This window comes from Pogoniulus pusillus, chromosome 1 (assembly GCF_015220805.1).
Source record: "Pogoniulus pusillus isolate bPogPus1 chromosome 1, bPogPus1.pri, whole genome shotgun sequence".
Classification (NCBI taxonomy): domain Eukaryota; kingdom Metazoa; phylum Chordata; class Aves; order Piciformes; family Lybiidae; genus Pogoniulus; species Pogoniulus pusillus.
The window spans coordinates 26,022,048-26,045,379 of record NC_087264.1 but is presented as its reverse complement, the minus strand read 5'-3'; the positions used below and the strand labels follow the sequence as shown (position 1 = coordinate 26,045,379).

Below are 23,332 nucleotides of genomic sequence, written 5' to 3'. Positions count from 1 at the left end.
TAAACCACACTTTGAAGTGATTTAAGCCAAATCCAATCAAGGTCACTCTAAGTCTGAAAGAGAGCGTGGACAAAATGTATCTATGTAGTCCAAGTGATCCTTCTGGAAAGCCTGATGCAGACACCTCAATGTTCCTGGTAGGTGACACTCAGCAATTTTATTTATAAGAACCACTATGATTCCCAGAGTAAATGGCAACCCTAAAAGTGGACTCCATAGGCTTGCCTTGAAGAGACACCTGTACCTCTGATAATCTGCCAAGGGGCTGTGACAGAAGACATCTTTTTCACTGTAATTCTTCCAGCTGTGCCCAGAACACTGAGCCCCTTTTAGATTTACCTTTTTTGGGGGTAGTTGTTAATCTTGCAGATGTTTTGTGGTGACCCAGAAAAGCCTTCTCAGTTTATTAAATGCACTAGTCTGGGGTTCTAAAATCAATATGGAAAAATGAGCTTATACCTATGGCTAGGCTGGCAGCATTTCTCTTCCTCAGGTCACTCAGGTGAGTGCAACAGCTAAGCTGTTACATCACCTAATCCTGGCTCTGGCAAGCCCAGACAGAAATAATAGTAAACAGGAACGTCTATAAATGGCTCCAGAAATGACATCTTGTTTTTATATACTTTTCTTTGAGTTGTTAACAGTCAGGCGCCACTACTACTGAAACTTATCATTATTAAAACCACAAATGGACTCACTGTCCAAAAGGATTCCCTCAACTGGTTTAAACGAAATAACCAAGTCCAACCCATAGAGACCAAATAGTAACAAGAAAAAAATAAACCCAGATAGATATTAGAAGACAGTATTTATAACCATAGTTTAAAGGCCTCTTGAAAATGAGTGTTTCAGATACTGATCAAGAACAAATTGTGGTTTACAGAAATGGTTAAATAACAAAAACAAACAAACAAACCCCGAACAGCACACAACCTGTGGAAGGCTCCTACTAGCTTAGCTGACCAGTAACAGGGAAGAGGAAGGCTTTTCATTTTGGCTTTGAAACATCACTGTAACTGCCTGACTGATTATAAGTAATTGCTTGTGAGAACAAAGATCTCAGTGCTAGTTTTAGAACTACAGGAACCATGCTCTTAAGCCTAATGATCACAAGGAGTCTATCAAATTCCATTTCTCCTCTCCAACAGTGGCCTTGAACCAGATACCTCACTGAAAAGTGCCAGAAACCCTAAAGCAGTGAATAGTTACAGAACACATATCATGTCAGGAAAAATGTTTTCCAAAATCCCATTAGTCAGATAGTTGGCTTCACTGTGAAGTAGGATACTTCATATTCCTACAGATGTTGTGTTCTTTTTTACCCCTGTGCTTTCATATGTAGCAATGCAGTCCTGTGTTTTCTCATTCTGCCTGAAAATATCTACTACCTTTCTAAATTCTGCTGAATTCCTGCCCTCAGAATTATCCTCTGTCATTGTATTCTACAATCTGATTGTATATATGTCTTGGTCTGAGTTAGAACAGAACAAATTCTGTTTGCTGATGCTACTTTTCAGCTCAGCTTCTTCTAAGTAACTGCACTTTCCGAGGTTAATGGCGTATTTTCACAAACAGTGTCTGTTTCTATGAGTGATAATGCTCAATATTTCTAGTTAGTGCCAAGCAATGGTATGCAGACTAAGGTCACTGCTAAATCTTGTGTACTATGCTGGGGGTGCAGAGTAAAATCTGTACTAGAGGGGAGGAACAGATATTTCAGATGAGCCTAAACTGACCAACAAAGTATTCCATCCTGTATACCTCATAGTCCTTACGAGGGATCATGAGGGTCAAGCTCTCTAATTCCATGAACAGTGTCCAAGGAGGACTGTGTTCATTCTGTGTTCAATACCAGTCTTTCTGTTCCTGAATTCAGCTCCAGAATCCAGCTCCTGAATCTGGTTTCCATCTGTTGCTGAGACCAGTCTGGGATTTCTGCCACAGAAATCCCAGACTGCCACAGTGGTGATGGTCACTAATTGCCATCAGGGGTTTCTGGTTCAATATTGGTTTGCATATATTTAATTTCATTGTTATTACTTTCAGCAAAGTAGATTTCTTTTCTGATTCATAAGTCTCTTCCCCTTATTCCCTTTCTTTTCCTCTTTGGGAATGGAGAGGAGTTAATAGATGGTGTCTGTCAGTTGTTTGTGTCTGGCCCAGCCCTAACCTTTGACAATCTGTTATTAAAAAAAAACAGTATTTTGATTTATAGCCTATAAGCAAATACCCAAATTGCAAAACTGTGTATGAGTTTTTAATGAGGCACAAATCATTTTAGGTAATATTAATTTTATATATGATGTCTATATTCTTTGAAACAATCCTACATTTTTCCAACCATTCTTCATGATGGAGTGTCTCACTGCCTGCTCCCTAACAATTCCGTCTGCCCATATTTCAAATTATACTCTTTTTAAAGGGAGAGCAAGCCAAGGACAGGGGACTGGCTCAAGCAGTTTTTCTGGGAGATATGAATTTATAACCTCCTGTCTGCCCTTTTTAGCTGTGGCTGTCCTTTAGAGTACAGACTAAAGTTCAGTCACCAACAGTCATGCTCAGCACTATCCTCCAGTGGAGTAAAGGCTACACTGGTGGGGAGGAACAGGGCCCTTGAAAATGTGGATTATTTCGTTTCTGTTTTTTTTGTGTTTGTCAGTAACAACACAGAAAATGCTTCCAGTCATTTAAAAAAATATTTTCCTGTTTGTTTTTTTTCTCTTTTTTTTAGCTCCCAGGATTAAATCCTAGTCCGGGATTTTTTCAAATGGTGAGGCAAGAAATGGCAAAATAATTCAGTTTATGGAGAAAAGAAGCCCAGCTGGCCTGCATCTAGCCATCCAAAGAGATCTGCCTCTTCTGCATCCTTGGCACAAAGATCATTCCCAGACAAGCTCACAGACAGGAACTGAAGTAGCCTATGTGACTTTGGAATTTTCTTGTAGTTTTTGTTTTCTCATGAATAAATAATGATTCTCTGTGCTCCCCATACCTCCCTATCCCAAGTGCAAGAGTTGCAAAACCAGCAGAGGAGTGGTATGGACAGGAAGACACAACTATGAAAGTGTCAGGACCACAAAGATGATTAGAAGACTGCAGCATCTCTTAGAAGTAAAGTCTGAAAGAGACAGGGCTCTTGAGCCTGGAATAGAGAAGTCTGAGGGAGAAGCTTATTGATGTTTATGAGTATCTAAATGGTGGAGGTCATGAAGACGGCACTTAGCTCTCTTCAGTGATGCCCAGTGATAACACAAGGGGCAAGAGGCACAAATTATAGCACAGGAGGTTTCATTTAAATGCAAGAAACACTTTGTTACTTTTGAGGGCGATGGAGCACAGGAACAGGGTGCTCAGAGAGCTTGTGCAGTCTACTTCTCTGGAGACTTTCAAAGCTCACCTGGCCCTGCTCCTGTGCAATGTCATCTAGGGTAGCTGTGTTAACAGGGGAGATGGACTAGATGATCTCCAGAGGTCCCTTCCAACTCCTATCATTCTGTTATTCTGTGATCTTCTTCATCACCCTGTTCAGACTCTGCTCTCTGGCACAAGGGTGCTACAGGGTCCTATATTAACATTACCATTCCCACGCAGCTACAGTCCCACCAGTTCCCGGCATCAGGCACCTTCATCTCAATCTGATTCACACGCATCTCCTCTTTTCATTGTGGCTCATCACTTCATTACATCTTCTCCCCCTCAGGTGGCCCTCGGCCCTGCAGCCCGCTGCCAAGGCCATTGCCCGCCACTCTGTTGACCGCAGCCCCTTCCTCGAAGTCAGGCCGCCACGTAACCACGCTTCTCCAGAGACCCCTTCCCACCAGGTCACTCACGGCCTCCCAGCCCCTGACCTGCGTGTTCTGACCGGGCTGACTGCGGTAGGCCGCCGCGGCCGCGCCGCAGTGGAGCGGGGCGGGAGCCGGAGCCGGCTGCGCGCCTGCCCGCTCGGCTTTGGGCGCGGAACCCTGGCACCGCGGGGGCGTGTTCCCAGCCGGGCCGGGCGGCCGAGCCGCGCAGCCTCTCCGCGCTGGAAGCGTCGGGCGCCTTGGAAACGGGCGGAAGCGGGGAGGAAGCGGCCGTGGCAGGATGCTGAGTCCCGAACGGCTTTCGCTGCCGGGCCTCGAGTACCTGGGTGAGGAGCGGCGCGGCGGGTCACAGCCAGAGGGACCCGCGCCCTGGGCGTGCTGTGGTCTGGCATAGGGAGGGCTCGGCGGCTGTGGAAGGAGCTGCGGCCTGGCCTGGCCTGGCCTGACGTGACCTGGCCTTGGCGGGGACAGGGAGGAGCGGTCTCAGGGCCTTGCCGCCCTGTCTAGGCTGGGTCGGGCCGGGCCTCTGTGTCTGCCTCCTTGGCTGGAGAAGGGGCAGCACCGGGGGCTTGCAGGTGGGCGTTGTCGGGCGCTGCTTCTCCGGGTGCTACCCTGAGGTGGGAGGGCTGCAGAGGACTCTCTCGGGTGCAGGGAGCTCTCCTTTGATGCCCTGATGGTCTCCGTGAATGCACCGGCCTGAGGGAGGTGAGCTGCTGCCTCCTCCGCTGTCTCTTTTGCACGGCGTGAGTAGTGGCAAGCAGCATCCAGCGGCTCTACGGCAAACTGTAACCTTAGGAGTTGTGCTGACAGGTCTGTGCGAGACGCCTTATTTCCCAGTCCTGGGAGAAGTGCTGTTCTTGTGTTGGAATATGGCGTGTCAGCTTTTCTTCCGAAATAACATAATATTGGTCTTATTTCCCTCAGAAAATGGAAATATTTTATCTTATAAAGCAGCCACTCCCTCGCAGACTACATCCTTTTAGGAAGACACAATTTGTGTCTTCGCAGAGAGAGTGATTGGCATTGGAATGGGCTGCCCAGGGAGGTGGTGGAGTCGTCGACCCTGGAGGTGTTAAGAAAAACGACTGGATGAGGCACTTAGTGCCATGGTTCTAGTTGACTGGATAGGGCTGGGTGCTAGGTTGGACTGGATGATCTTGGAGGTCTCTTCCAACCTGCTTGGTTCTATGAATGTTCCAGAAGACTGAAAAGCAAAGTGATTTGGTTTTATTATGTCAAATGAATATAATTAGGAGGACTAGATCAATATGATTTTATTTAATTGTTGAAGAGGAGATGAATTGCCAGTAGTGAGCATGTACTATGTGTTCAAGACAGTATTTTTGAGGCGAAACTTTTCAGCCATTACTTCTTAAATCAACAGGCTGTATGATAAGAACTGTTATAAAGATATACATAATCTCCTGTGGCTTTCTTGCACAAAGAGAGGTCAGAAATGGCATGGATTGGTTTGTGCTACTTGTTCCACACTGATTTTGCTATTTCTGGTAAGTTAAAATGGACCAAGACTAGAGAAACATTGCTGGTTTCCACTAAATGGAAAACCTATCTTGCAGGGAGGAGACTAAAAGACCTTAGTTTTCTTAGCCTAACAATAGCATCAGTGATGAGCAATCTGTTATTTCAAAGCTTATCATAGCACTAAAGATATTTAAGCAAAGGAGTCATCTCCTTTGTCTTGGAATAGTCTCTGGGCTTTTGCTCCTAGACTGCTGTTAGGGGACTTTCTGCATACCTGCAATGCTATTCTGTGTTAAGGAAACTCAAGGCAGAAACGAGAGTTTGGTTAGTGCTCTCTTAGGGATAATTCTCTGGAGATTAATTTTGCTGAAATTCTTGTTGCTGAAATTCTTATTGCTGATTTCAGTTCTGGATCTAGTTCAGATATTTGAGAACAGTGTGCCATGTAGATACACCCTTTGGTCTTGTGCTACTCTGTTGTGCTGTATCAGCATTTTCAGCTTACACGTTAATAGAGAGACTGATATCTTTTCCAGAGTTGCTCTAGGGTGAAACTTGCAAAATTTCTTTTTCCTTTTTCAAATGAGCCAACTTGGATTTAGGTTAATTTAATTTTTAATGAAATGGGCGTTTTTACTTGTGTGAAAGTTGTCAGTAAGGCTTGAATCACTCAAAACAGTCTAGGAAGCAGACTAAAAATTCCTCGGTTGTAAGAGTACGCTAGGTTTCTGCTTCACATCTGAAGATGAGAAATGAGACTTGTAAGAGATGTGCAAGCAGCTTTGTTAGCCTTCTTAAAGTACACCTTGTATCTCTGTACCATTCCCTTTCTGTTTCGTGAAGCCTTCAAAAAATATGCTGACATTGGGGTTGGCAGAAGGCGTATGCGAGCATGTCAGGTTGAGCAGTAACTTATATAAGAGTCTGCTGTTTGTCACATGATAAGTCCTTCTGTTTAGGTTGCAATATCTGTTGTCTGTTAGGAGGGGAAAAGTGTCTGCTAAGTGATGGTATTGTTATTAGCTGTAAATATTATCAATAACAGTGGTTTTGTCCTTTTGAGATTTTGTAACTTACCAGACTGCTCACAAATCTTACTGAATGAATTGTGTATGGACAGGAGCTAAGTGGTTGAAAAACAAACAAATAACCCTCCCCCAAAACACAGCTCTTCACCTCACTCTCCCTCTCCCACTACACACCTCCCCACATGTTCTCATAACATGCTGTTATGTTTTCTCTGTTGACCTGGCACTCTGAAATCACCGTTCTTTGGATTTATTCCATTGCATGCCTCAAAGTCTTGTTAACATAGTTGTCTGATGTGGAGTTGTAAGCAATTGTGGTAAGTTTCACTTTCTGTAATTTCATTCTGAAGTTCTATTGCCTCAGGCTGCCACATAAGTTATTCTCTAAGTCTCCCAGATCTGATGGCAGTGTCTTTCCTGGCCTGGAATGGGTAAGCTTAACCTAATCTCTTTTCTCTCTTTTCCTTTTTCAATATGAAAAAATACCCAGACCAACAAATAGCCAAAATTGCATTGCTTGCTACTCACTGCATTGCTTTTTTTGTTAGTTTTCTTCTTCCTATTTAAATTGTTTTTTGTGTCCAATTTGAATGCTAGGAGGCAAATACAAGCTGCTGTGAGCTAAAACAGAAGTGAACAGGGGGACAATTAAGCATTTGCTTGCGACATAAAATAATTGCAAAGCTTTGGTACAGCAAAGTTCTTGGAAAATAAAAATCAGGGCAGCATGTCTTATGCTACAGTGATTGTGAGACAGTAAGCAGAAGAAAAGAGATGGCTGATAGTGAGTAGGAAAGAAGTTAGCAGAAAGTCTACAGTGGAGATGGCTTCACTAGCAGGACTTTTTAAACCATTATTTTCACTGAATAAACAATATTTAGTGTTCAGGGATAGTGATGAAAACATTTATCATTTGATGGATGAGACTGGAACTACAGTAGGCAAAACGAGGCCTATTTGAGATGCTTTTCCATGCCTTCCTCATTATGGTTTAATAACTGGTGATTGCTCAGTTATTTATAGCAGGCAATGAAGCACTCAGTGTATTGTTCTGCTCATGCAGCTGTCTTCTGAAGCTTCAGATTGTATCCCATTCTCTGCCCTTCCCCCCTTTTATGTTATGGAGAAAAACAGTAGATTATTGCAAATTTATGAAATTTGATCTGGATTGTCCTCCCCTCTGCTCCCCAACTTTAAGATGTGCTTTCTCCCTTTGCCAGTATAAATCTAAGAACGCATCTAAGAACACAAGTACTCTATTAGGGAAGTGCCTTATCAGTAAAGCACGGGGTTACTGAGTGCCAGAAACATGGTCGTGTTTCCTCTCCTCTCTCATAAGAGGTCTTAGGCTTCATGATTAAAAAGATCCATGGTATTGGTGCATTAAAACAACCTCCCAGCAGAGAACATCAGTTGTGTAGAGACTTTGCAGATAGCTTGGGTTTACTCTTCTTCAGGACAGTCTTAAGAAGTACTGAGCTGTAAAGTCCAAGTGCAATGGTTTTCTTTAACAGCATAACCAGTGAATCAGTGTATAGATGATGTTGTTATCCAGGCATCTCAGCTGAAACTGAGTCTCTGCTTAGTCTAGATATTTGTTAATCTTAAGGTCTAAAAAAGAGAATGCCTTTTTTTTAATTTCATGCTCTGTTTTATAGATAGGAGAACTATAACATAGAAGTTTCCTCACTGATTTGTAAGAGTTTGCTTGTAGAATTTAGCTAATTTTGAGTCTTGTTAGACTCAGTCTAGTACTTTCTCCAAAAGATCAAAGTTTCATTCCTAAACTTCCACCTTATCTTGAAAGGTAACAGTTGAAATCTGATCCTGGTCTAGGTAGAGTTCCAGAACTGGAGAGTACACAGTCTTTCTGTATCCAAGTATGAACAGAGAACCCTTAAGCCACCTAATGCCTTAGAACAAGCTGAAATGCCAGTCTCTGTGCAGCCTTAGTAGTGCAAACTGAAAGAGAACAGTGTCATGCTTTGTGACTAATATGCTAATGAATTGGGAAAAAAAGTTTCATTTATGGTCAAGATTAAATTATAAACTTAAACCTTTTTTTTTTTTTTGGGGGGGGGAGGGTGGTTGAAAATGGTTGTGGAACTGAGAACACAGGAAATACAATATAGTTATGTTATACAGCATGTGTTCCTGAGTAGCAGCACGTCTCACATCATAGTGTTATCTCTGGTGTGACAAAGACTGCTGCTTGTACATCATTAAATGTTCTGCCCTTAAAAAAATAAAATCAGGGTCACTAGGAAACTGAACTGTGGAACTGCCAAACTGGAAGGAACTGCAGCTGTAGAGCGATTCAGCTTTTAGCTGATTGTTTTGTTTACATACTTCTCTCCCTCAGGCCATTCCTTAGTGATATCTGAAGAGAGTAAACCCCTCATGGTATCTGAAAAGAGCAAAAGGAGCATCCTGATAGATCGTTAATGCTGGAGAAACTTTCAGACTTGATGAGATTTTGTTCTTGCATTTTGTTTTTACAAATTCCTTCTTGCATCTTAATTGTTTTGGTACTATTTGCTTGAAATTGATTTTATGTGTCTTTGCAATGTGTGTAATACAGTAGTGTCATTAGTTAAGCTCCAAGTTAGAATGAATTCTGAAAGGATATTTAGCTCTTAGTTTATGTGCTTTTAGGGTTTAAAACACACCAGAAATATTCCAAATATATTGGTGCTTGTTATGCTCTTGAATTTCTGATAACTGAAATGCATCAATGTTAATTGCATCAAATACTATGTATTTTTCAGCACTTCAGTTGAGGAGAAGGCAAATAATTAATAAAAGCCACTCTTATTATCCAGGAATTCCCACTCCTAATTTTTCAGCATACTCAGTTATGCCAGGAATGAACCAGCCACCAAATAGAAATAAAAAAAAAAAAGCCTTCTTATGTGCCTGCAATACAAATAGTTTTAGTAGACAGTTCATGTTGCAGGAGAAGTCATTTGTTGTGAGGAGTTAAACAGTAATGTAGCTAGTCAATTTTATAATAATTTGATAAAGACTTCTGCTGTAGGGCTTTACGCTTCTTTGGACAAGGTATGTCATAAATGTTTACTCTTTGATACCACTTATTCCAGTCAAACTCTTTTTTTTTTCCCCAGATCTTTTGGCACACATTTTTCTTTTTTTCTTTGCTGCATCTGCTGTTATTTTTGTTCCATCTTTTGGCCATCCCATGTTTGCTATTCCTTTCAAGTATGACAGGCAGCATCACTTCTTGGGAAGTGTACTGGTATACAGATCTTCAGTTTTTCTTCTCTGCCTTTAGAAAAGGCAAACTTATTGGAAAGAGAAGCTTCTGATCAATATAGCCTTAGGGAGATGCATCCAAGTTCTAAACCTGGGAAATTCACGTGCGAAAGTATTATGGTTCAGGTGATTTTGTTGCAAATATATGCTACAGTAGGTATCATGTAACTGACACTAGCAGTACTGTGGCTCTTCCAAGGTCTTAATCTTATCTGTTCCTGAGCAGTGGTGATAATAAAAGTGCTACATATATGTGATATCATTGCTTAAAGATTGCATCTGTTTTCTTCTTTCCCAAATTTTGCTTTTGGTGCATATATTCTGTTTCATGCAGTGGTATTATTTGGAGTATTTTTTCCTTTTCCTTCAAGATTTTTCAAGTGTCAGTGCTTGTTCTTGTAACATCTCAAACCTATGAATTAGTGAATTGCTTGTTCTTGTAAAAAGACTGAAACAAGTAATTCAGTGGCTTATACAGGGACTATTTTGCCTGTTTTAAATACACATGCAAGACAATTTGGTGCAGTTACGGCTAAATGGAATTAGTTGTGATAATCTATTGTAGTGGAGTCCATAGAGACACTGCATTGACTGTAGATATAATCCTTGGTTTGCCTTTTACTTGCAAACTAGAGGAGCTACGTAGGATGTTTTGGCCATGCTTCAATTGAACTTCTACTGTTGAGCCCTGGATCTGATTGAGTAAAAAGAACATTAATTCAAAATTTCACTTTTAATTCTGCCTGCATATGTAGTAAATGTTCCTGTGTGGTTCCAGTGTTTTGTTATGGAAAGTACCATTAGTATGAATTATGGAACTACTATTTTGCTGTAACCAGACTTTTGGCACTTTGTTGCCTCTCTGTCCTGCTAGAACCTGACTGCAAATTAAATTTTATTCTATGACTTTTCTGTGTAGAGTAGGATTGATTGGGTTATAAAGCATACTTACAGAACTGGGCAACTGATGAACAGGAAGCCAGAGGTAGAATTTGGTTTGGCAGTGAGATCCATGCTACCTGGAAACCAGCACAACAGCCCAAGAGCCAAAGAAAGAGACTTCTCAAGGAGATTGCAAGTGCTGTTTTCTCTGTTTCTTAGCTTGCCAATTCCTTCCCTCCCCCATACCTCTACCTACATTTTGGGAAGCAGGGAGAAAGGTCCTTTGGCAGGATCTTTAAGCAACAAAAATACTTTACAGAAATACTCTTTTACTGTATTTAGCAGTGGCCCTTGTATGTTTGTATACCTTTTAAATTGTGACAGAAATGTCTGAAATTCTGTGTTGAAAGTTAGTTTATTCTTCAGAAGCAGACTTGAAGGTATTTGGTATAGAGGTCAGCCACATTGTGCAGTGTAGCACTATGGAACCATGGCTGTCCATTCCCATAGGCTTTTGGGGGGAGGTTAATGACTTTAAAGAAGCAAAACAGCAAAAATGTGTTCATTGATAGGGGCTATACTATGAAATCAGTATATCCTTCCCCACAAAGTTTTGAGAATTGTTTTGCAGTTAAGCAGAAGTTTATTGCAGCTTAGGGGAAGCCTGCCTGCTACTACCTGGCTTGATGTGGTACTGCTGACAACTCAAGAGGGGCCTGGGAAGCGTGCTTCAGAGTGTAAGATGGGCTGCATAATGAAGAGGGCAGGAGAATGGGCTGAAACAAAGTTACCCAGTTGCTGTTATTCTGAGCCTGTGAGTGAGCTGCACAACTCATTCCTCCCTCAGGGGCCACAGGTGCGCAGAACTATTTTTCTTTAATCATTCACATAAATTAAATTTATTCCTTTGCATTAAAATAATTAAATGAAGCTACGCCCTGTATCTTTTAGTACCAGATAATATCTTTGAACCTTTGGCTCACCATTTTGCTATCAGCTGCAAGGTATTTTCCAGGGTGTACTTAACCAATTTTACCATTGTCCTGAAAAGTGTTTTAGGCAGAGAAATCCCCTGATAGCAATCAATGTTCATACATACTTTTAATCACTGTATCCATTGGGAATAATAATTTCCGGGCCTCTCTTGAAGTCCACCTGCCTCACACTACGATGAAAGGGAATGCCATGCTGTGTATCAAGTGGCACGGGTTTGATGCTTAGCAGGATATTAAGCACAAATTAAAAGGTTTTGGAGAATGTTGATGTGGGTCTGAGGTTGGCCAGTTGCTGGTGAGGGGATGGTGCTGCCAAGTCTGGAGCAGATCGGCAAGGAAGAAGAGCAGCCCTTGCCTTTCCTATATCCCCTGAGGGTTTTCTCCTGCTCTTTTTAGGACACGACACTACTTGCAAAGATGCAGTAGCATACGTGTTTAGGATGGAGGTGTGTGCTTTGGGAACAGGGTTTGTGTGCTTTTCAGGTTAGGAATGATTTTCCTGGGTTCGTTGTGACTTGTCTTCTGATTGTTGAACTTGTAGATTTGGAAAGTCTACTGCGTGGTGGCTGGCGCATCACCCCTGCTCGGCTCTTTGTTGCTCCAGCTTGGTTGCTAGCCAAAAAACATCAAAGGGGCTCGGTGGCAAATCTATACTTCTTCCTCCCTGGCAAGTGCTAGATATATACAGAGTCTGCCCCCTGTAGAAGCAGCGAGATGGTTTGCATTGCACTGAACCATCTTTACTTAGAAGTCTTGTAAGGGAATGGCATTTTGTGGTTGGCTACTGGCAGATCCACTGCTTGTGAAATTTCCTGATGTTTAGTTTAGGCAGTTAGCTGAAACTGACAGTTGAATAATATATGTCTCTCTTGGCATTGGACCTGTTCTCTACCTGCCGCTCCAAGTACATTCACTGATGCTTTTAGAGAAATAGGTGTACTTTTATTTGTACCTTTAGGGAAAAAGACTCACAGAACAACTGTTGAGCTACTTGGCTTTGGTGAGGAAGGAAGGGCAGGGAACACCTAAAGCTCTGCAGCAGCCCTGTTGATAGAGCATTGGCAATCTGTATAGGAAAGATGTCTGTGAAAAAGGAGCTCCTCTTAAATAAGCATTTTTCAGTGAGGGAGTCTCACAATTCCTTCTCCATTTCCTTCCCTTCTGGAATCAGAAGGGATTTTAAAGAAGGGTCAGCACTGTTAATGACTAGTTTCATGTAGGCAGGAAAGAAAACTAGTCAGAATTTTTCTATCTATGTCTGAAAGAATGAAACCTCTGCTTTCTGAGGGAGCAAATGTTTGTTGACTTGCATAAGGCACACAACTAGGCTAGCCTGGCTTTGGGCTTTGCAGGCCCCTTGTATTCTAATTTCTGTCTCTTACTATCTTTTATTTTCAGCGCAAAGACATGTTCTCACGTATATGGAGGATGCAGTGAGCCAGCTGCTGGAGAACAGAGAAGATATTAGTCAGTATGGCATTGCCAGGTTCTTCACTGAATAGTAAGTACATCAGGATGCTGCCAAAAGGGCCAGCCTGAGGGAGGGCTTTTGGAAACAGGCAGGGTACATCGAGAATGGAGCTAGGCACATGCTGATTATGTTGTGAATGCTGGATTTCACTGGGTTAGCTAAGGGCTGCATGAGCATGTTTTGGATATGTGCATGGGTTTCACACAGTTCAGTACTCCTGTTACAAACATTCATGTGAAGCAATCACTTTAGGGAACAGAGCTTTTAAAAGCATATAGAAACCCAAATTAGGCTTGACTTGATCAGTACTTTCAGTATCAAAAGCAGAGACTGCTGCTGATTCAGCAGCATTCATTCTTCAAATGCATGCTTGGTAAAAGGAAGTGTGTTGTCTCCTTGTGCAATTGTTCTGTTAGAATGCCTCTTCCTCACTTATAACCTGCACAAGTCCTTAAGTAATTAGCAAAATAATTAGTAGTAAGATATTATCTGTGCTAATTTGAAAGATTTTTCTTGAGATGGAGGTGGGGAGAGAAGCCACCCCAACTTAGTGGTGCTTTGCACAATGTTTAAAACTCTTTTGATGAGATTCATTAAAGATCTGTTGGTAATGCAAGTGCTTGCAGTTGTAGTATCTTTCTCTCTTTTTGTTGCACACGTGAAAGTCTTTTTTTTGCTTGCTTCCTTTCCTGTAATCTTCTGATGCAAATCAATGAGCAGAATATTTTCACAACTGTCTTGGTACTACATCAGTGGAAGAGCATCTCAAAGCATAGGAATAGCTTTCATCCTCAGTTAATCACAGTTTCAAGCTCTTATTTTTGGTTTTTGTTTGGTGCTTTTTTCCCCCCTGCAAATCAGTGTCTATCTAATCTCCAAATGAGGTCTAACTTGCTAGTTTGAATGATTGTTCAATATATTCATCAGTGACCTAGATGAAAAGATGATTTACCCTCAGCAAGTTTGCTGATGACACAAAACTGGGAGGGGTGGCTGACACACCAGAAAGCCATGCTGCCATCCAGTGTGAGCTGGACAGACTGGAGAGGTGGGCAAAGGGGAACCTCATGAAGTTCAACAAGGGCAGGTGTAGGGTCCGGTCCTGCACCTGGGAAGGAATAATTCCGTGCAGCAGCACAAGTTGGGGGCTGACCTGCCAGAAAGCAGCTCTGTGCAAAAGATCTATGAGTCCTGGTGGACAGCAGGATGACCATGAGCCAGCAATGAGCCCTTATGACCAAGAAATGGACACATCAGGAAGAATATGTTAAGCAGGTAGGTTCTTATGCCACTCTGTCAGGTGCTGGTGATGCCTCATGTGGAGTACTCTGTCTAGTTCTGGACTTCCTAGTTCCAAAAAGGCAAGGAACTGCGTAAGAGGGTACAGCAAAGGACTATAAAGATGACTGTGGGACTAGAACATGAAGAAAGGTTGAGGGACTTGTATCTTTTTAGCCTAGACGAGAAGATTGAGAGGGAATCTTGTTAATGCCTATAAATATTTCAGGGGAGGGTATCAGGAGAATGGGGGCAGTCTGTTTTTAGTGGTACCCAGAGACAAGAAGTAGTGAGCACAAACCTGAACAGAGGTCCCTTCCAACTCTTATCATTCTGTGATGCTCTGATTACCTGACACTTTGCATTTTATTTTCTTGCCACATTCTAAACTTTTCAACAACTGAGATTGTCAGTGGTAACGGAGAATTTAAGGTAAAGATATAAATAATGCAACAAGTCTGAGGGAAAATTTATTCTTGACCTGCCTTTTAATGTATTTTTTTAAAGAGAATAACAAGCACTTTCAAACTAGTGTGGCTTTTTACCATTTTGGCAAAGGAGGTAAGATAAAGGCCATCTGTGTATACAACAGATCTTCTAGGTATAGTACCAGGAAAATATGGTTTCTTGGTACTATGTTATCTCATTTGCTTTCAGCAAGGTAATTTCACTTGGTGTAAATCCTCCATATTGCAAAATGTAGAAGACTTGTGCAAAACAGTATAAAGGCAATTTTACTAGAAGAATCAAAAAGCATAGCAAGGCTCTTTAGTTTTATTGTTGACTTTCCTCTGTAGTTTAATATAAATAAAATTAATACTGACTTTATAAGACCTCAGTATGATAGAATTAACAGATTTAACCAGAATGGAAAAGAGCTTCAAGATTGAATCCTATCTATCACCTAATACCTTCTAATTAACTAAACCATGGCACTAAGTGCCTCATCCAGCCTCCTCTTAAGCACCTCCAGGGATGGTGACTCCACCATCTCCCCAGGTAGCCCATTCCAATGCCAATCACTCCTTCTGTTAAGAACCTCTTCCTAACATCCAGCCTAAACTTACCCTGGTGCAGTTTGAGACTGTGTCCTCTTGTTCTGTCCCTGGGTGCCTGGCAGAAGAGACCAACCCTGCCTGGCTACAACCTCCTTTCAGATAGCTGTAGAGAGCAATAAGGTCTCCCCTGAGGCTCTTCTTCTCCAGACTGAACACCCCCACCTCCCTCAGCCTCTCCTCATGGGGCTGTGCTCCAGCCTCTTCAGCAGCCTTGTTGTCCATCTCTGGACATGTTGTAGCACCTCAACATCTTTCATAAATCGAGGGGCCCAGAACTGGACACAGTATGCAAAGTGTGGACTAACCAGTGCTGGGTACAGGGGCAGAAGGACTTCCCTGGTCCTGCTGACCACACCATTCCCAATACAGACCAGGATGCCGTTGGCTTTCTTGGCTACCTGGGCACACTGCTGGCTCATGTTGAGCTGTCAACCAGTCTCTCCAGATCCCTTTCTGCTCTCCAGCCACTCTGTCCCCAGCCTGTAGTGCTGCATGGGGTTGTAGTGGCCAAAGTGCAGAGCCCAGCACTTAGACTTGTTAAAACTCATGTCATTGGTCTATGCCCATCTGTTCAGCCTGCTCAAGTCTTTCTGCAGAGCCCTCCTACCCTCAGATCAACACATGCACCTAGTTTGGTGTTGTCAGCAAAATAACTGAAAATTGGACTCAATCCTCTCATCCAGCTCATCAGTAAAGATATTAAACAGGCTTAGGCCCAACACTGATCCCTGGAGCACACCAGTAGTGAGTGGCTGCCAACTGGATGTGGCACCATTCACCGCCACTGTCTTTTAGAAGATACTATTGTATGGATTTTACAAGGCAACCAATATTTGTTGCTGTTGTTTGTAAAGCAGCTTAAACTTTCAAAATGCATTCCTTGGTTTTAGACTAGCAAAATGGAAAAAAATGCATAGTATCAGCGGTGAAAATCTTACTAATTCAGACCAATGCACCAAATACTTCCATGTTCTGAGCAAGTTGCAGTGGTCACTGTTAAATGAAGGCTGCAGAGAATTAATCACTGAGAGTTAAGTATTGGCATGAAAAGAAGATACAAGCTGTGCACTTGACATGATTTGCAGTCATGATTCTCCATCTGATATAGGTGAGTTTCCACAGAAGGCAATACTGACATTAGTCAGCAAACAAGAGCTTAAAAAAGATAAAGAACATAGCTACAGTGACCTCCACCCACCAGTAGGATTTCTTTACTGAAGTTGAAAGCAAGGTGGCTCCAATACTGACATTGCTTCTCTACAGTATTTGTTCGTTGAGATGTGATTATCATCCTCATTTCACTTCTTATTCCTCTTCTACCTTTGAAAGAATAAATAATAATTCAGGATCATTATAACAAAGAAAACTGTCACCACAGAGCACAACCTTCTGGTTGACTTGCATGCTGGAGATCATCCTTTCCCTATTTATTTTCAGTTTGTTGTTGTTGGTGGGTTTCTGGGTTTTTTTAATATATAGTGTGTCTGGAGTTTTGCAGACCAAACAGTCCCTCTACCAAAGCACAAACAGGCTTAGTAATTTTGAGATCTGTGAAACTGTTTAAGGTTTGAAATGTGGGATTCTTTGTTTAAAGTGAAGAATAAATTGGTTGACAGTATGGGTGTAGGATGACTTGGAATACAGATTTTCCTGTTATGAAATTGTCATACAGCCTAGATCCCAGGACTTAATGGTGAGCCCTCACTGCCCACTAGATTTCTGTTCATCCATGAAGCTACATACTTGGGCTATGATTTGAAGGCTATGCTTCTCTGCCAGGAGCTAAGCTTGATCTAGATTTTTTTTCTTCAATCTCAGAATCTTTGAACTGAAAGATAACTTATGTGATTCTAGAAGGTTTGTGTGCACTCTCCCAGTGTTTTTCTTGTTCCAGATTATTCTGAGAGCATTGACATGTGCATCTTTTGAATACACTGCAGTGATTTAAGATGAAAGGACTTGCTGTTAGGTTGTCCAGTTTTTCACATCATGCTTTCTCTATTTATGATCACTTAAAATTAGAGACCAAGCCCAGGGTTTGGAAAGCTGGCAGGCCCAAGCAACTGACTTTTTTTTTTTTAACCTTATTTTTCCTTAAAGTGTGTTGAGCTAAAATAGCAACTTCTGGAACTATTGAGAAATAATGAAGTTAGTGCATCAGAAGTGAATATTAGATATTCTGCAAACTCTTCTCAGAAAGTGCATTTTCAATAGAGTGGTGTTTCATTGACCTCTGTTGCTGAAGAGCAAGTCATGGCTCACTTCACCATGAGTCACTTCAAATCTTTGTGCCAGTTACAACTATTTTTAGGGGTAATTAAAAAAATTTTGCTGGGGTTTAGCTTACCCGAGTAAAATTTCAAAGCTAAAAATTCTGTGGTTGGGTTTCTCTGTGTGGATCATGCAGACAATGAGTGTTTCTGGTTGTTTCTAGGAAATTAAAAGGATTATATACTCCACTGCTATCAATAGCCGAGCACCAGGACTGCTGAAGCAGAGGGCTGACCTTTCTCTCTGCAATTCTCCTTCCAGAATATGTTTAGTCTTCAGGGATATTTTTCCCCACTTTATTCCATTGTTCATTTGTCCCAATCATGTGAACATCTGCTTTCAATCTTGGGAGTACCTTGAGGCTCTTTTCATCTGACTTGCTTCTGACTATTACAGGGATAGAGATCAATCATCCTTCTGCCAATTAATCCATGAGTAAAATTATGCCTCTCTTAGGACTAGTCTTGATTTTATAGATATACAGAAATGCTACTGGTAATCGTTCATTATGAACCCAGGATATCTCTGCTCTGCTTTTGAATCTCCATAAAATCTCTTGAAAGCTCTCTGTGTAATTACACACTAATGTTGCTTCGTTTCTTCCAGCCCAGCTTCCATGCCAATATATCTTAAAGTGACAAATTCCTGCTATACATAATTTATCATTCTGTTCTCTTGATCTTTGCTGTACTGAAGAAAAACAGGGCCCCCATGCTAACTAATTTGATCATGCAGAGGGAATGTGCATAGCATCTCACTTTATATTTCCTGGAATCTTCAAGGGAATCTGTGTGGCTTTTTGTTTTTACTTTATCTGGAAGAGGCAGCAAAAAAAAATACTGACCAACAGACCTCCTACTCATCATTTTTGCTTTTCTCCTGAGCTAACGCTTTGCTTCAAACTTTCTTTTCAGTGCTGCTCTGTTCAGGACTCTTTAGAAAGCTCAGAAATATTACCCAGTGATAGCTTACCTTGGACAGGAAACTCTTTTTCCTATCACTTTTATAGTTTGTTTGGTAAACTAAACACAAGTGAACTGGAGACAGGGCAAAAAATATTCTTTTGTTCCTTTGTTCTTTTCCCAAAGCACTTCCTGGGTTTGGGGTTTTTTTTGTTTGTTTAGTTTGGGTTTTTTTTGTTCTGATTTTTTGTTTGTTTGGTGGTATTTCTGGTGTCTTTGCTGCCTGCAAGCTGGAGCATGATTCAGAAAGACATCTTGCTTTCAGCTTGCAGATGGCAGCAGTGCATCCACTGGATTCTACAAACTGATGTATGAGAGCCCCCTTATTCTGTAATGGATGTTTCTGCTATCTCAAAATTGAAGTGCCCCTACTGAATCTTATGTGACAGTTTGATAGTATTTATCTGAGAAGGTGTGTTTGGGGGGGTCACATGCTGCTTTGAGATCTGTCATATGCCTGGCAGTTCAAAATACCAAGGTCTAGAGCCTTGTTTTACACCAAGGAATGCATGCTTTGTTCAGAGTAAGAGGACTGCCAGTGCTATGTACTTTGAGATCCTTGAATAGCAAGATGTTATCAAGGTGAGAAGTATCAACTCGTAGCAATAAAAGAACTGCATTTTCTCTTGCCATCTGGTTTCACTGGAACAATTTCTTCAACTCATTCCTTAGGGACAAATGTGATACTGTTCTCTTGGGTTTCTCTGGCATTAGCAGTGACACAGGCTTTAGTGTTAGAAAAACTTTTGGCTTGTTCAGTCCCGTACTGCTATACAACATTACCTGAATAATTCTGTAGAGTAAACAATGTCCTCCTCTTTAAATTAGTCTCATTTACCCTTGAGGGGGTAAGGGCAGAGAGGAAGGGCCAGCAAAAGGACAGATGGGATGCCCATGAGAGATAAGCCATTCACTGAAAACAGCCTTAATTGGCAATTGGAAACAAGTTGAATTATCTACATGTAAAGAGCAGAGATTCTTAGAGCTACCTTAAAGCCATCATTTCTGTTTAATTTTCCCCCCACCTCTCTGTGTGTATGTGGGCCTTATCATTGTCATTATCTTGCTGTCACCTGCTCTCCATCTTTTCCCTTTTCACAGTAACTTGTTCTGTCTTGCTTGCAGGTATAGTGTAAGCTCTTTAAGACAGCACTGATACTGTACTGCATGTACTTTACAGTGTCTAGTGTTGTAGAACATCATCTCTGTGCTTTGTACTATTGCAGTACAAACAGCAAGAATAGTCATGAGAAGATCCTTAGGGCTTTGGGAAATTGTGGCAGATTCCCTTTCTAAGAGATGGAGACATTCATTAGAAATTGTCAGTAAGACTGTTTGAGGGAGGAATGTTGGTTATCAGGGATTTTAGTGTTAGTTCTGTGTGTTTTAGCCAATCAGTAGCCTTTGGGAGACAACAATACCTTCAGGTTCTTACATAAAGAGTTGTTATTCTCTCTCATATAATCTTAAAAGCAATTGCAAAAATAATGTTATATGTGTTCCTCAGATAGTCTCAAGATTCCTATGTGCCTTCTGCCCTGGAAAGAAAAAGACCCTTCTATACATGATTGCACTGAGCTATGTCATCAGTATCAAGCTGCTGCTGCTGTGGGTGACCTAGCTGTGAAGCAACCGACTGGGCTGAAAAGTCTCAGCTGGGATCATGTGCCTGATGGCTCCTGACAGGCTCTTCCTTGGGATTCCCTTGGGCACTGCATAAGTGTGCTGTCTGCCTGTTCTTTGCTCTTCAGTCATCCATGGAAGGAAAATTAATATATACACCCTGATGCAGCACTTGTGGCAGAAGCTCTGGGCAGCAGATTTTGCTGCTAATGCAAATGAGTTGCTACAAGAGGGACATTTTCAAAGTTTTTCTCTACAGAACACGTGGATTTGCAGGACTACATTTGTTGATAAATCTTTTTGGGGAGCCTTTAGCAGATACATATTTCTCTCCTTAGAGTGTTGCTAGTGAGCACAAAGCCTTTTTGTTGAAATCCATTTGTTACCTTCCAGTCTCACCTCTACAGAGAAGAGCTGTCAGAAGAGCCAAGTCTCTTCTTTGTAATCTAAGTTTCTCCAACTCATGTGAGAAATGGGATTTTCATCCCTCCTGTCCCTATGCATTTGGGATGAGAACTCTGGAAGATTTAGGAGTTGTGAATAACTCTGTTTATTTCTGATTAGATCTATGCTAATTTTGTCCATAACCTGCCAATCTGCCACCTGAAGCGTGTTTTTATTATACAATTGCTTGACTGCAGGAACAGCTTTGGTGTTTTCATCTGACAGGCAGGATCTATGGATTCCTGATTTTCCCAGAGTTGTTTCTTTGTAATAAACATTGCAACAAGTCTTAGCCTGACGAATATGCTGATTGGGATGACTGCTGTTGAGTAAACAGCTAGAAAAAATGCATATATTAATGACACTAACACGGTGATTCCCACTGTAGCTTGCACATGTTGCAAATATATTAGAAAATGGAGTATTTTCTTCCCACATTCTTGGGAATCTCAGAGGTGAGTGGATACTCAGATATCCAAACCCTCCTTGTAGTTAAGTACAGAGGAGGGAAAAGGTTAAGAAGGTTTTTGATAAGACAATCCTGGAAGGCTTGTGACCAAAATAACAATGTAGAATTGAACAGGAGAAACAGTATTTGCCATTTGGTGCTGTGTGTGACAATATACTAGCTAGGTGACAGAAAGTTCTAGACAACTTGCCATAGCATACAAATATTAACATCTTGTCAGCACAGGGTAGTTACCTACAGATAACTTGAGCTGCACTGTGCTCTTGCTGTTTGAACAGAGGCAATCACAATTTTTGTATGCAGCATGATCAGATTGTGATGCTTCTACTATGTACTCACTGGTGCAGCAGTGGAGTCTTTGCCCACTTCTTGCCTATTTCTTTGCATCATGGAATTATATATTTGTTCTTTGTCAGAGTAGTTGCAGCTGAGTATCTAATGGAGATAATTGAGAGTATATTTCTGTTCTTTTTTGCAGCCTTGAATGTTGAGATGCAACACATCTGCCATGAAGTTGAGCTTCCTTTAACAATGCTTCAAGCCAATTGTATACAGGAAGCGTTGATAGCTAATAAAACTGAAAAAAACAGACCTTTGAAAATTGCCTAAAGCCCAAATCCAGAAACCTGGCAAATGGTACAAGCATTAGGACTACATGGATCTGAGTTATTTGTGTTTGCACTTTCTTTCTGGGCCGGAGTTGAATGTACTATTCTTTGGCTAGTGTTAGTTCATAACTTAAGCGTAATTGTGGTTGTGCTTCCAATTTCTTTATGGCTTTTCATCATAGTTGTTAATGTTGCTAGTACAAATTTGGTGATATATACATGATTCCATCTGGGAGGTAAAATCAGACTTTTGTGGCATGCTTCAAATGTGTAAATTTATTCTTGAAACATGTTTGGATAATTAAGAGAGAGAGGAGAAAGGACAAAATCTTAGAGCTTGCTGGAAATTGATGTCTCTGATCTCAATTAGAAGGTAATAGAGCTTGGAATGTGTGCTTTTATGATTCAGTTTCCCTGCTCTCCAGACCCATCCCACTGCCTGCGTTTGGTGGTACAAAATAGATAGACCAATCATTACTACTCCTAAGAAAGTTTCTAAGAAGCCTCCTATGTGTGTGCTTTTTTTAACTATTTTGCCATAACTCATTTTATCAGTGATCATGATATACTTTTTGGAATGCCACAGGTTTAATTTTACCTTCTCCTTCAGTCTGTTTGTGGTATTGGGTAGTCCCTGCCTTACCCATATTCTTTCAGTTCTGATCACAAATCTATTCTCTGTTTTAGTTTGTGTTTTCATAGAAGTGAAAGGGCCCTGAAGCCAGATGGGTGAATTGTGGCAATCTTACATTGTCCATCTTCCACTGAGGACAGAGCTCACTATTATACAAAACAAATACTCAGAGTTGAGATCCCTATTTGACAAGCATCTTTCTCCATTATCCTGGAAAACCACTCAGCTCTGCTTGCTAAGTTACTGTATTGGAATACATAGGAAAAAAAAAAGAAGGATAAATAGTGGCATATCCACAACAGATGTAGTGGGAGTACTTACAGTCATTCTTGTACAATCTGCAGTGGGTTTATCTAAAGCAGTAATATCTTTATATGCTTGGTCCCTTGCTGCACTGACTGGATTTCCTGCAGCTTTGGAGAAAAGGGTTTTGGTAACGTGAAGTTGACACCTGGGATTCAGTGAAAATACTCTAGAGGACAGCAGTTTGTAGGAAGTTTGGTACATACTGGGGTTTTTTTGTCTTATTATATGAACTTTTTAGGTTTTTTTTAAGAATAACAAGGCATTATTTCACCATTTTCTGATAGATTTTAAAAAAAAAACTCAGACAATATTTCCTCCAACACAGTTTAGTTCTGTCGAATACATGTTAGCTTCATCAATAATTATACCTTTCTCATGAGTATTGCCAACTCATACAGTTTAGTTTTGGTTTTAGTGAAACAGTTTGGCATAAGTTTAGACTACTGTATCACAAAATCACAGAATGTTAGGGCTTGGGATTGACCTCCAAGGATAGAGTCCAACCCCACTGCCAAAGTAAGATGACCTAGGACAGGCCATGGAGGAACACATCCAGGCAGATTTTTGAAAGTCTTCAGAGAAGGAAACTCCACAACCCCTCTGGGCAGCCTGCTCCAGTCACCATAGAGAAGTTTCTACTCATGTTGAAGTTGAACCTCCTGTGTTCCAGCTTCTACCTGTCATTGTTTGTCCTATCACTGAGCACCACTGAAGAGAGACGATCACCTTCATCCTGACATTCTGC

General features: G+C 41.3%; 1 protein-coding gene across 2 annotated transcripts in view; it reads left to right on the top strand.

Annotated features, from left to right (window-relative positions):
• The first annotated feature begins 4,000 nt into the window (after positions 1-4,000).
• CSTPP1 (centriolar satellite-associated tubulin polyglutamylase complex regulator 1) overlaps positions 4,001-23,332 on the top strand; it is an 84,294-nt gene continuing 64,962 nt past the window's right edge. Inside the window, exons 1-2 of one of the 2 annotated variants that reach the window (XM_064145110.1) lie at positions 4,001-4,129; positions 12,862-12,964. In XM_064145110.1, coding sequence (XP_064001180.1) covers positions 4,084-4,129; positions 12,862-12,964 — 149 coding nt within the window. In that variant the 5' untranslated portion in view covers positions 4,001-4,083. Of the gene's footprint in view, positions 4,130-11,207; positions 11,325-12,861; positions 12,965-23,332 lie in introns of those variants that run through there. The other variant, XM_064145121.1, reaches the window with a different exon arrangement.